This window comes from Mugil cephalus, chromosome 15 (assembly GCF_022458985.1).
Source record: "Mugil cephalus isolate CIBA_MC_2020 chromosome 15, CIBA_Mcephalus_1.1, whole genome shotgun sequence".
Taxonomy (NCBI): Eukaryota; Metazoa; Chordata; class Actinopteri; order Mugiliformes; family Mugilidae; genus Mugil; species Mugil cephalus.
The window spans coordinates 11,075,815-11,087,968 of record NC_061784.1 but is presented as its reverse complement, the minus strand read 5'-3'; the positions used below and the strand labels follow the sequence as shown (position 1 = coordinate 11,087,968).

Sequence of the window (12,154 nt, the reverse complement as noted above, 5' to 3'; positions counted from 1 at the left end):
TCTGCTCGGGGGTGGAGGCTTTCTAGGAGGCATACTAAACAGTCATTTTCTTTCTTTCACTCCCTCTCATGCCAACAGTAGTAATCCCCAGAACAAATAAAGAATAAAAGCCGCCTCCATCAGGTGTGAACAGTTGGAACGTATCTTCTTGTAAAACGCTCATTCGGAAAGGCTTTTGTCGCTGATGCTCCGTTTTAAAACCAGCATGTTACATCTCGTGCGTCTCTGCGCAGTCACCCCCGTGTGCCGAGCGGCTGGAGTTGGGCGTGGGCGGAGGGAAATTGATCTCCCGTCCTGCCACAGGAGGCCTCCTCAGCCAGAGCAGGTTATTTGCTGCAGAGTTTGCTTCCTTAGTCGGGTTCAGACAGAGGGCTGCCTTTCCTTCCCGTCATCTCTGCCGCCTTTTACCAGTTCTCATGAAATATGGAGCCGCTGGGCTTGTCCCTGCACGGCCCACGGGTAATTGGACAATTTTTCCTCACGGTTTATATAAATTCACCATTTACCAGACTGTGATAAAGCACCACTGGAAGCCCACAGACCCGTGGTCGCCCTTCGGTATCTGTTTTCTTTCTAATGGCATTCATTAACTGCAACTCTGTGTAAATTGTGGTCAGTACAACAGGTGCTCAAGAGGGACGACAGCGCCAAACTATCAGGCCCTTTGGCCTTCAAACGTCTGCATAATTTGTTGAAACATCAGAAAGCTAACGATCAGAACATATCAGATCAAATTTGTCTCTGTGGGATTAGCAGACAGGAATATCCCCCCAGCCGATAGCCCATTTGATGCTGATTGTGTTAGAATTGCCTGAAGCAAATGAAAAAAGAAAAGGGAACCTGTCAACACGGATCTGGAAATTCTCTTTGATGAACTCCAAAGACAGAAGAGAACGAAGAATAAGAATAATAGATTATTTCTGGCGATGATGCAGAGATGGAAGGGCCACTGTAGTGCAGTTTGAAGCGCACAGTGAATAGTTTGTTGTAGGAGGAGGAGGAGGAGGACGAGGACCAGCAGCGGAAGATGAAAAGTTGTTTACGCACCACAAATAAAAACTAAAATCATCTAATGGCTTTAAATGAAAGAATCTGCAGCTTTTAAAGTTTAAAGCAAATTTCCCCAATCAGCCTCCATTGAGCAAATATTAAAGCGAGAGCTTGAAAATGACCTCAAAGAAATGCTCCTTGGTGCGGACGGGTGCGGGGATTTTGTGCCTCCCCCAGATAAACCACTAAACGAAGAGCCAGAGCAGCAAAAGGACCTACGTTAAGTGAAAGTAGGTGGAAAATCCAGCAATGCTGCTGGCCCTAGGGTTTTAAGAAGCCCGTAACCCATTATGCAAGTACAAAGGTTTTATCAGATGCCCCAGTGATTTTTTTTTTCCTGGCTTATGGGAAAGGCAAACAATGACAAGGATTTAGCTCACAGCTACACAAGCTCTGGTTCTCTCCGGTGAATAAAACACTAAAGAAGCAAATGCATAAGCATCCACCGTGTCTGCTGTGGCTTTTCTCATCTCACTTTGGCTGCAGGATAGGAAAGAACTACAGTGTAAATGGAGACGAGCATTACATCTACTACCGCTGCACTGATCTCTTAAGTTTGTTTCTATTAGTGAGCTGAGTCGCGTTCAAAATGAGGTAGACCACAAAAGAGCACACGCAGACAAATATCGAGAAGGACACACCGTTGCGTTAGTCCTGAACACAAAGAAACGTTTTTACTGAGAGGGCACTTTTAGGCTAATAAATGTGGCAGAGCTCTTACAGATTTCTCACTGGCCGAGTCTTCAAACATGCGCTCTAAGGGCTTCCTGGCAGGCTCCATCCCGTCAACAAACACCTGCAAATACACAGAACAAAGTGTGTGTCAAATTTATGAGCAGCTTTATCCACTGATGACATCCACATTTGTTAAAAAAAAAAAAACTCAAGCGTGAAATGTTTTTATGGATTGTATCTATTGCCAGATATATTATGTAAATTTGCAAGTAGCTGACTTCACCAAACTCCAATGTCACCAATTCTTGTGTCAATGAACACTGTGAAATTAATCAAAGGCCTCTGTGAGTATATGTTACTATGGTAACCTGGTCAATTGAGGGATGTCCTTTGGTTTTCCTCTTCGAGGCCGTGTCCAGCCCCCACAGGGAGGAGAAGCGGCTTCGGCGCTTGCTGAAGGTACGATGCATGTTCTGGTTCCGCCTCCTGATGCTGCTTTCTGTACGAGCGGACACCTGCGATCACAGAACAAGATGTTTTGCAGCGTGAGTGATTTCCTCATGCATCTTCCACACACTGTACAGTCTGTCACTAAGCCGTCGTCTCCCAAAGGGGTTCAGTGTCCAGTGGGATTTTCTTGCCTCTCTGATATTAAATAAATGTAGTAAGGAAAAGTAAAGGGGGCCGGGGCACTGCGTGTGCAACATACTGACGTTAGAGGCCGCCTGAGTTCGGTGTGTGAGTCACTTTTTGCCTCCACGCTTGTAAGCACAACAACAACCACACATATTCGGCATCCCAGTTTGCGCTAATGGCGCACACCGCACGCGCTCGTCCTCTCATCTTCTCTGGTGACCTACTACACGCGCTTAAGAAAAATAGCTCTTGGCATTTCTGGGTTATTCACTCTCAACCACTGGAACAGAAGCAGCTCGGACTCACTATACATCACATACTACATACAGACTTGTGCATGCACACGCAATGCACACGTTGTAGTTGTGCGCGCGTTGACACGTTATCAGTCGCCGCTCGTGAGCCACACTCCTCAAGCATAATAGGTCAAGCTGTCATCAAGACTCTTCTTATGTAAACGGCCTGCAAGATGCCTTTATTCTTCTATTACAGTGTCTCTTTGGGTTATAGATGAACATAAGAATGGGAGGAATTAACGCAGAAAGGAATGAAAAATTGACACAGAGGAAAAGTTGCGTAGAGTTGAGAGAGAGGACAGCAAGGCAGGTAATGGGAATTAGTTAATGCTAATGATTAGTGCTGTTTAAATTTAAATAATTCAGCAACTAAATCCAAAATGCAGGAAGAAAAGGAAAAGATGAAAGATGGCAGACAGCAGAAAGTTAAGGCAGATAAGGAAAAGGAGGAGGAACAGACAAAGAAGTGAGGCAGTAAAAGGAAGGAGGGAGGGGGCTAAGGGGGCAGAGAGTGTTAAGTCTGTTTGTGGGAATCGCCTCAGGGATGGCAGCTTACTAACAGAGTTTGTATTGATCCACCAATCACCAAAAAACACTGTCAATGCCTGCTGCTCGGTGTGTGCGTGTGTCAGTGTGTGTTTGCCGTATCTGATGGAACTGCATGTACGAAAACTGGCCTCCGGGGGGACACCGTTTGCACCTCTTTCTCGTCGCTTTGCTCTTTCCCTCCCGGATGATATTCAGCGCAGAGGAGCTATGTGACACACAGCGGCATATAGATCATTCCTTCTACGGCGGTGTTTCATTCCGTACATAGTCGGAGTGCCCAAAATGACAACAAACGCGGTGTGGAGCGCTGAGCTCATGACTTGGCCTGCAGCCACGAACTGAAGAGGTCGACAGCGCCGCAGGAGAACGAACTGGAAGAATGTTTTGTCTGGAGGCTTCTTGTCTCAGGCCTTGACAGATTTTATGAGAATGATTGAAATGTTGTGTAGTCGTGTGTAAACAGAGACAGTGTTGAGGCGAGTTTCGATTTGGGGTAACATCGGTTATGGGTTGTCTTCATTTTGACTTAATTTGAGACAGAACTTGTTCAGCTCAGGTAGTGCAGCGAAAGATCAAGAAACTTTGAGAGAAAATAATTTTCCAACTTTTTTTTTACTTCTGCATAGGAGAAGTAGGAGGCTTTCTAATTGGACTCATCTTGAGTCATCAGCTGAGCATCGGTAAGACTGGTGAGGTGAACTGAGGCGCCTGCACAGAGCACAAAATATACTAAAAGACACCCAACCACAGCGTGCTGCCATCTGACATACAGAGAAGTTTACAGAACTACTTTTTATATTTATCACTTGATTACTTATTCATTCCTGTATAACTTTTCTTTTTTGGGGGGAGCAGCATAAATGGACTGCATTTGTGATCTAGTTATACAATCTACTGTTGAACTGAATCTTGAATCTAGTGCGAACTGACATTGGTGCGCATCACTTAGCTTTGCCTTTCCTGCTCTCCGCTTGCTTAATTCGGTCGTGCTGCATTTTAACCTTAGGTTACATTCAGGGTCTACTGGTTTGAACATTTGTCAGGCGCGCGGACATTCTTGCTTTCAGTAGGCGTATGTGACAAGGAGCTCACACCCACTCTCCAAGCTGGGCTGTTACTGAGGGTCGGCAGTTGGGAATGTCTACGGGAACGTGCAGGGACACGTAGTCTAAGTTTAGGGTTAAGGAGCTCAGATTAGTTTTAAGAATAAAATTAGCTGGATACACAGCTGGAATGAACTGTCTATGTGTGCACTCATGCGAGTGCGTGCACGGATTTTTTTTTTTTTTTAATCATACCAGCGCATGGAAGGAAGACACAGAGAAGATTCCCAATCGTCCCATGGCCAGTTTGGTAGGACGGGAAGCGAAGCCCAGCAGGCGTTTGGGGTTGGGAGGTTCACCGCCCTGCAGACTAGCCAGGTAGCAGCGACAGCGGAAGAGATCCATGTGGAACCGCTCCAAGTTCTGCTCCCACAAGAAGATCTAACAAACAGAAAAAAAAAAAAAAGACAGAAAGGGAGTATTAGGGCTTATGCAACATAAATAGACTTTGTTGATTTATCTGTTAGATTCCATCCACTAATGAAAACAGTGATAAAGAGAGGGAAAAAAGAATAAAACATGAAACATCCCTTTGTGTTAGTTAATTATTTGGTCTTTTCAGGGGAGTGAGATGTAGGAGTGCTGCAGCCCCTGTGGAGAGGTATTACTCACCAACACAACCCCCACCAGTTGCCGACCTGCTGCTATGTGCAATGTATCACAGGGTGGGCGGCGGGAGGCGAAACACAGGGACACACAGACTCTCATTGAAACACAAACTAGACTTAATTTGCACCTATTTGTTCCAGGCCTTCAAACTAATTAATGGAGCCGCTCTTTCTTTTGCGTCTTTTAAGTTCAACATAGATCAAAGGCAGGATGCCTGTTTAGGAAAACGCAATTTGTGGATTAATGCGGTTCCAGAAGCAGATCTTGAAAGAAGTCAGACGACGGTATAATTGAGTAGCATGTCGGGTGAATCCTGCGAGGCTCTTGTGATGCCACATTTTTGTTGCTAATGTTACAACATTAACTTAACATTAACCACTTCTAGCTTCTTTTCCATGTATGATTTGTTTCTTTGTCGCCACGCACACATACATAGACGGGGTTGCTTGCTTAGACAAAGAGGTCTACTGATAATGACCACATTCTTAAGCCCTCTTGCAATGTTTACACATAATCCTGCTTGCAACAGCTCCAGACATGCATGAAGTAAAAATAAATGTTCCTCTTAGAGTGAACAAAACAGCTATTAAACATTAAAAGGATTAGGGAGAGTTTTCCGCTTCACCTGCCTGCTAACGTACGCATTGCTTGCGCTTCAGAACGTGTTAAGGATATTTTTGCATTTTACTGCATTTGTAAATGAGCACCTGTTGGGATAGTTTTAAAACATCTGCGGCTGGGCCGACTCCTCGAGAACATTTTGTCGGAGTGACGCCACGCAGTAAAGAAGATTTAGTGCCAAGATTTCAGTGTGCATGAGCATCAGTGCACTTCAAAGGTACAAATATGTGCATATGTGGAGCTAAGTGGAAGTTAACTGGAAGCTAAAGACATAAGCAGGGTTCTTAACGCATGAGATCACAAAGCTGGTTCATATCAGTCAGTGCGTTTACGTGCTTGTGGGAAAAAAATGAATTATTCCCTTAATCGGACTACAACAGGAGAACTTAAGTGCATGTAAACACGTTACTCTGATTAATTATCCGATTGAGACGCCCAGATAATGCGATTGGAATCGGAGTTTTCATCGAATAATGCATGTGCGCATGCTCCACAGCCACGGCGGTGGCGTGTGAACCCGGAACAAAAACATCCAAGAAAGTCATTCGTAGAAGAAGAAGAGAAACGGAGCCGCTAGAAGAACCGTCTGAGGAATAGCGCGGATCTTACCTGCACCAGAAGTAGCGTGAACATTACGTACGATATTAAAAAATGTACTAATTTCCGTCTGGTTGTTGTTTGAAATGCCGGTCCGCCGCATGAACGAGTCTTGTTTATTATATCACGTAATAGGTCAACCCGGAAATCGGGCCGTATTAACGTTATTATCCCGCTGAAAAGACACGTATCGCCACCTAGTGTGGAGGAGGAGAACAGTTATTCGATTTTCTTGCGCTGCATGTAAACTGTGACAAGGACTGTAGTGAGAAAGTTTAATTTTGAGCATAGCTCGAATAAGCTCTGCATGTAAACGCAGTTAGTATAACATAGGTGTTAAGTTTTACACATTTCACTGTGTTAAAAGGCGTTTGTCTTCTGTCTGATTCATGTTACTGTTGTATTGCTACAGAATATTGTGTCAGCTTTATTCCATTCATCAATTTTTACTAGATGCAGTATTTTGGCCTACATACCTGCTCAAGTATGGTCTTTCTCTTCTTGGCGTCGGTAACAGTGGACAGCTGCATGTCGCCCATCTTCTTCATTTTCTCGTCCATGTCAATCTTCTGCTCCAGCTTGCGGATCTCGGTGCGCAGCAGTCTCACGGTGTCCTCCCTGTGGTGCTGCCGAGCCAGAGCAGCAGCACACGCCGAGTGGATCGCCGTGATCCAGTTCTCCAGTTCTGTCTGGCCTGACGTCTGACGGGAAAGGGAACAAAGGAAGCAGAGCTGATGATGAGTGTCTGAAGTCCAAAAAAAACAACAAAACAACAGCGTGGAGATTTAATTAAGAAACCAAGTCTCAATATTGATGTCTGGGAGAAGGTGGTCACTATCATCTCATCATCATTTTATCACTGATCTTCCTATTAATAGATTTAATGTCACCGTGGAGGGCTGTCATGAATATAAATAGACACATTTTAATACTACACAATGGTCAGTGTGGTGGATCACTGTCACAGTATGACAGTGTGGCCTTTAAACATGTCAGACATAAAACAAACACATGGACACAGGACTGTCTTATCACCCACACATGGCTAAATGTCATGTACTTGTGTGCCGCATGCACACAAACACACACACACACCCCAGGGGAAATTATTTTTCTTCTCAGTGTCATCCATCTCTGTCCGTCTCAAAAATGAGGAAATGATCGAAAAACTGGACCGCCATTATGTTTTAGATTCTATATATAAAACTACTGTAGCTTAGTCTTAACTGGTGTGTTTGTTTGTGTTTGTTTGTGTCTCACTCACCTGGAAGAGGAAAGCATCACCCACTGAGTTGCTGAGGCAGAAGACAAAGTCTTTCTTGGGATGTTCGGGCACGGCTTGCACAATGCTGTTCTCCACCCACAGTGCATGTTTAGGGACACTGTTATGGTCAATGACCGTGCGACCATCAGATTCATATAGGAAGAGGGTGCAACCTTGAAGAACAAACGGAGGAAGGTGGTCACCCGTAATGCATTTACCATTTTATTTCATTTTATTGAAAAGGAAACAAAAGTGTGTGCAAAATTTGACGTTATGATACCTAATTGACAATTTATATTTTAACAGCATCATAAAACTGCATTAAAATGATGGACCCGGATTGTTACTTGTTCTTGCCAACTTGCGAGATCAGGAGGATGAGAGGTTTATTTTTAGGGGGTTGGACGCAGACAGCGAAGGCGGACTGGAATGCAGCTGGAGATGATGCATTTTAACGCATTTCTAGAGGACGAGATTGAATTAGGCACGGATCCCGGCATAAAATTAAATTGTGATGAGGCTGAGCAGGGGAAGTGTAGGGCCACACAGAAAAAATAAGTGTGAGGGAGGACAGTAGGGGTGACAGCCAAGGGCACGGACTGTGTGAAGACTGATGTGAAGCCTGATCTGATTATCGTCTCTAACGGGAGACAGAGTGTGGGATATTAAACAGGATGGGGTCAGGTTAGGATGCCGCATGGATGCATCACTACGACGGAACGGTTTTGTTCAAACTCAATGCTTTAGTCAAATTTTCTTTCAAATTTACTTGAATTGACCTAACAATCAGGGCATGGATTTATTTTGAATTGCAGAGGCATTTTAGTGCTCATTTTGGATATTACAAGTGTCTTAATGGCACTATAAGCAAAATGTCCTCAGGTTGAAACTGGACAAAAATCCTAAAATACGGTAAATCTTATATAAATATTAAAAGAAGTCTATGCAGTCTATACCTTTGAGAGAAACCCAGTAGTGTTTCCACTTGCGCTTCGTTGCAGGTTCCACCTTCTTGTTCTTTTTATGAACCAGGAAGTTCTTCACAGCCAGAGCCCCTGCTTTCCTGACCGTGCCCTGAGCACAGCCAATCACAGTGTCGGATGGGTACACGCTGCTCAGTGTGCCGCTGCTCTGCTCGTCACTTACAGCGGAGCCGGCCTCCTCTGTGCAGTCACGGCGCCGATTTGTCTGAAGATATGAAAGGCGAGGGGATTAGAAACATAGTCGATCTATTAAATATACCATATAGTCTAAAGCAGGGATCTTCAACAGGGTGTCCTCGCCCCCTAGGGGGTCTGCGGAGGTACTGCAGGGGGGTTGCGAATTCTTTGGTTGATTAGACATTTTTTAATATATTTTCTCCCCCACAAATTTAAATTTCTTTAAATAAACACTAACATGAATCCAACATATTTTAGTCTAATCCCCTTGTGCATAGTAAGCCCCGCCCCATCGCTGCTGAGCCAATCACACGCACAGTCCCCAGATGAAATTAGCACAAGCGAAGCTAACATGCTGAAGACCCCTGGTCTAAAAAAAATACATCCAGAAAAAGCAGCCAACCCAGGCGTGATTGTCGAGCTCCTTCCGGAAATTTTCGTACACTCCTCCCCTGCCTCCTTCGCCCCCTCTTCCTTCTCCTCCTCCCGCGCTGCTGCTCCCGCTGTCGCTGCCGTTGAAGAAGCTGCTCTCGGCGGCTGAGTACACCGAGAAAGAGGCCGACATGGTCTTACCCCGCCGGGACACCGGTTCTCCATCCCCATCTATCTCAGCGGCAACGCCATCGATTCCACTGTCTCCATACTCACTTCCCTCGCCCAAAACACCAGAGATGTCCTGTCATGAGGGAAAGCAGAGTGAAAGTCATTTACTTGGGAATTATTAATGTAAGTGCACCAACTGCTAGATTTGGGTGGTCAAAAAATAAACTAGTGGCATGACATACACAGAGAAAGAAGTCTGACTTAAAAATCTAATCTGCCAGTCTACACGGGAAGTTATTTCTCTCAAAAATCAACCTGACAGTTTATGTTACACAAGAGGTTTCTGCTCACCAAACTGAGACTCCCTCTGTTCTTTTTCCTCTTTGTTTTGCTGCGTCGTCCGTCTATTTATATCCAACAACCCCCTCAGCCTGGCTAGATGAATTTATAATAAGCACTTAGGGTGATCTGCTATCCATGGGTGCTTCAGGGTTGTGGGAATGAGTTGAGAGAAAAGTCTGGTTCACTGTTTTACTACTTCCTTCTTATTTGGGAACTTTTTTTTTTAAATCAGTGACTTATGACTAATAACAGAAAGCATGAGGACTTTCTTATTCCGCTATTGTAGTTTCCATTTTGTCCAATGAATCTCCTATTAGCTGGCTTTTTGGCGACGTAAAGCACTGATTTAGCTTTGTCTCTTACTGCTTGAATTAATCCAAGCCCCACAGCGGCTTTTATATGTGAGTCCTTGTAATACCCTTCCCAGATGCACAAATACACGCGAGCGCGGGGCATGAGCACACACAGGAAATGTCTTAATTGTTGCACTGACTGATGTCCGCTGTCCGAACTTCCTGGACACTAAACAAAGTCCTTTGTCATTCTGGGCTTGTGGGTCTGTACATCAGAAATGACAGAGTGGAGGATGAAGACGTTTTACCCTGGCTGCTGTTTTTGTCTGCATGCGTAATGATTTGGAATTCTGTGAAATGTGATCAAACCTGAGTAGTCTGTGCCCGTCGTCCCTGGAAGGCAGGGCACGGTGCAGCTGGAATACCGAGCCCTGCCAAGCCTTCAGAGAGGCAGTGCGAGCGTCGGCAGGGGAGCGTGAACGCTCCATAGCCGCCGCCATCCTCCTCGGCCGGAGACATCAACCCCTCCTCCCCTTCTCCATCGCACTCTGCTTCTCTGCGGTTTTTAGCGCTGCGTCTCCTCTGCCCCCTGAGGCCGGGACTCTGCTGGCTGCACAGATGGTCCAGAGACGATGCCCTTTCTGGTGAGCCTGGAACGTACACAGGTGGTTATTGAGGGGCTGTGTGTGTCTTATGTATTTGGATTGCTTTCAGATTACTGATTATTTTTCTGTATGATTTTTTTTGCCAGTGATTGTCATTCTCTGTGTGTGTGTGCATGTGTGTGCAGCGAGCACGTAGTCATTATTCTGAGCTAGTCGGCCACGTGTGGCAGCACTAAGACTTTGGGCAGTAAAGTTACTCGCTACCGCCCGCTGTCTCGCTGAACTCCTGCGGCTCCTGCGCAGTGCCAGTTAGGCTAACAGCCCCGTGATCAACTGAACCGCACCAACCGATGGATGGCAGCTCACGTTCAATCAGCAGATTTTCACAAATCATTTCTCCCTCCTCGGTGAGCCCCCGCAATTTCTTCCCACCCCTCGCCCCCTAATCACCTGTACACAGGCTCCAATCATCAGCCCTGCACATGTGCAAAGATGCGCTTTCATACCAGCCACCAGTCATCAGATTCTTGGATGCTTAGGTGTTTTATTATGAACAACGTATGAAATGTAAAGGCGTCATTATCAGTTCTATCAGAAAATGCACAGATCGGGCATAACATTATGACCACTGAAAGGAAAAGGAAATGACATGGTCCATCTTGTTCACTGTTGTGCGGGGAAACATTTCAACCTGGCATTTGTGTGGATATTAATTAGACGTGTACCACCCACCTAGACCAAACCAGACCCGACCAGACACCCCCGCCCCATAGTAATGACACTCCTTGACGGCAGGACACAGGCACACACATAAAACAATTTAGGAACAACTAAAACAAACATGAAAAACAGCACAAGTTGTTGACCTGGCCTCCAAATTCATTAGATTCCAAACTAATCAAATATCTGTGGGATCCACAGAGGCCCCTCCCCTCAACATCCTCAGGACACAAGGTCAGAAGGACCATGTCCATTCTCTGATGAGTGTTTTGGAGGCACAAGGGAGACCTACACAATATTAGGAAGGTTGTCATAATGCTTCTGACAGAACATGAGAAGCGTGTCATGTAGAATGTGTTACATAGAATTATAATTGACAATAAAAACAAATTATTGGTCTGCTTGTGTGTTCACCGTCCTCACCTGCGCTGCCTCTGGGGCACGCAAACCGCTCCTCCTCTTCTTCTTCTCCCCCACCAATTATCTCCTCAGTGCTGGTGAGATGCTCTTGGCTCAGGTCAGACAGAGAAAACTCCAGACTGTCTTCCCTCCACATGTCCGCCGATTTCGACCGCTTCTTTTTGAAACTGCCCCCCTCTCTGGGGCCCTCAGTCATTCGTTGGAGGTAGCTTTCGGCCCCGATAATGTCCCCCTCTCCCTCCCCCATTGAGTCCTCTCCTCCGTCCTGAGCGACGGTGTCCGCCTCTGAGGTCTCGGGAGTCGGCGTGGCCAAGGCGTCGTCGTCCTGCTGGTAGGACTCCGGCCTCATTGTCATGGCGACGCGTTGTGTCCAGTGCGGGTTGATGCCAAACTCGCTGAACTCGTCCCCACCATTGAAGAGTTCCAGTCCACTCTCCGCTAAGGATTGTGGGATGCTCGGGGTGCTGGAGGAGCGAGTCGAGGCTTCAGAGTTCCTGTGTTCCTGTTTCACCGAAGAAGAGTGCCTGGACCGGCGGGGGATCGACTGCTTGCCAGAGAGGCGAAGGGAGCGGGACGTGTGCTTACGGGAGAGGTGTCCGGTGGCATCGCCGCAGAAACCGCTGTCCCCATTTTGACTTTCCACGTTTCCCATGATTCAGCTGTGGAGCAAG

The 12,154-nt window shown here is 46.0% G+C and overlaps 1 protein-coding gene across 3 annotated transcripts in view; it reads right to left on the bottom strand.

The window, feature by feature from the left end:
- Positions 1-12,154, bottom strand: part of tiam1a (TIAM Rac1 associated GEF 1a) — a 51,172-nt gene that overhangs the window by 22,110 nt on the left and 16,908 nt on the right. For 2 of the 3 annotated variants that reach the window (XM_047607334.1, XM_047607335.1), the window contains 9 exons: positions 11,487-12,142; positions 10,108-10,388; positions 8,964-9,236; positions 8,357-8,588; positions 7,401-7,573; positions 6,613-6,837; positions 4,505-4,690; positions 2,094-2,240; positions 1,772-1,846 (listed from right to left, as the gene is read on the bottom strand). In XM_047607334.1, coding sequence (XP_047463290.1) covers positions 1,772-1,846; positions 2,094-2,240; positions 4,505-4,690; positions 6,613-6,837; positions 7,401-7,573; positions 8,357-8,588; positions 8,964-9,236; positions 10,108-10,388; positions 11,487-12,135 — 2,241 coding nt within the window. In that variant the 5' untranslated portion in view covers positions 12,136-12,142. Of the gene's footprint in view, positions 1-1,771; positions 1,847-2,093; positions 2,241-4,504; positions 4,691-6,612; positions 6,838-7,400; positions 7,574-8,356; positions 8,589-8,963; positions 9,237-9,454; positions 9,563-10,107; positions 10,389-11,486; positions 12,143-12,154 lie in introns of those variants that run through there. The other variant, XM_047607336.1, reaches the window with a different exon arrangement.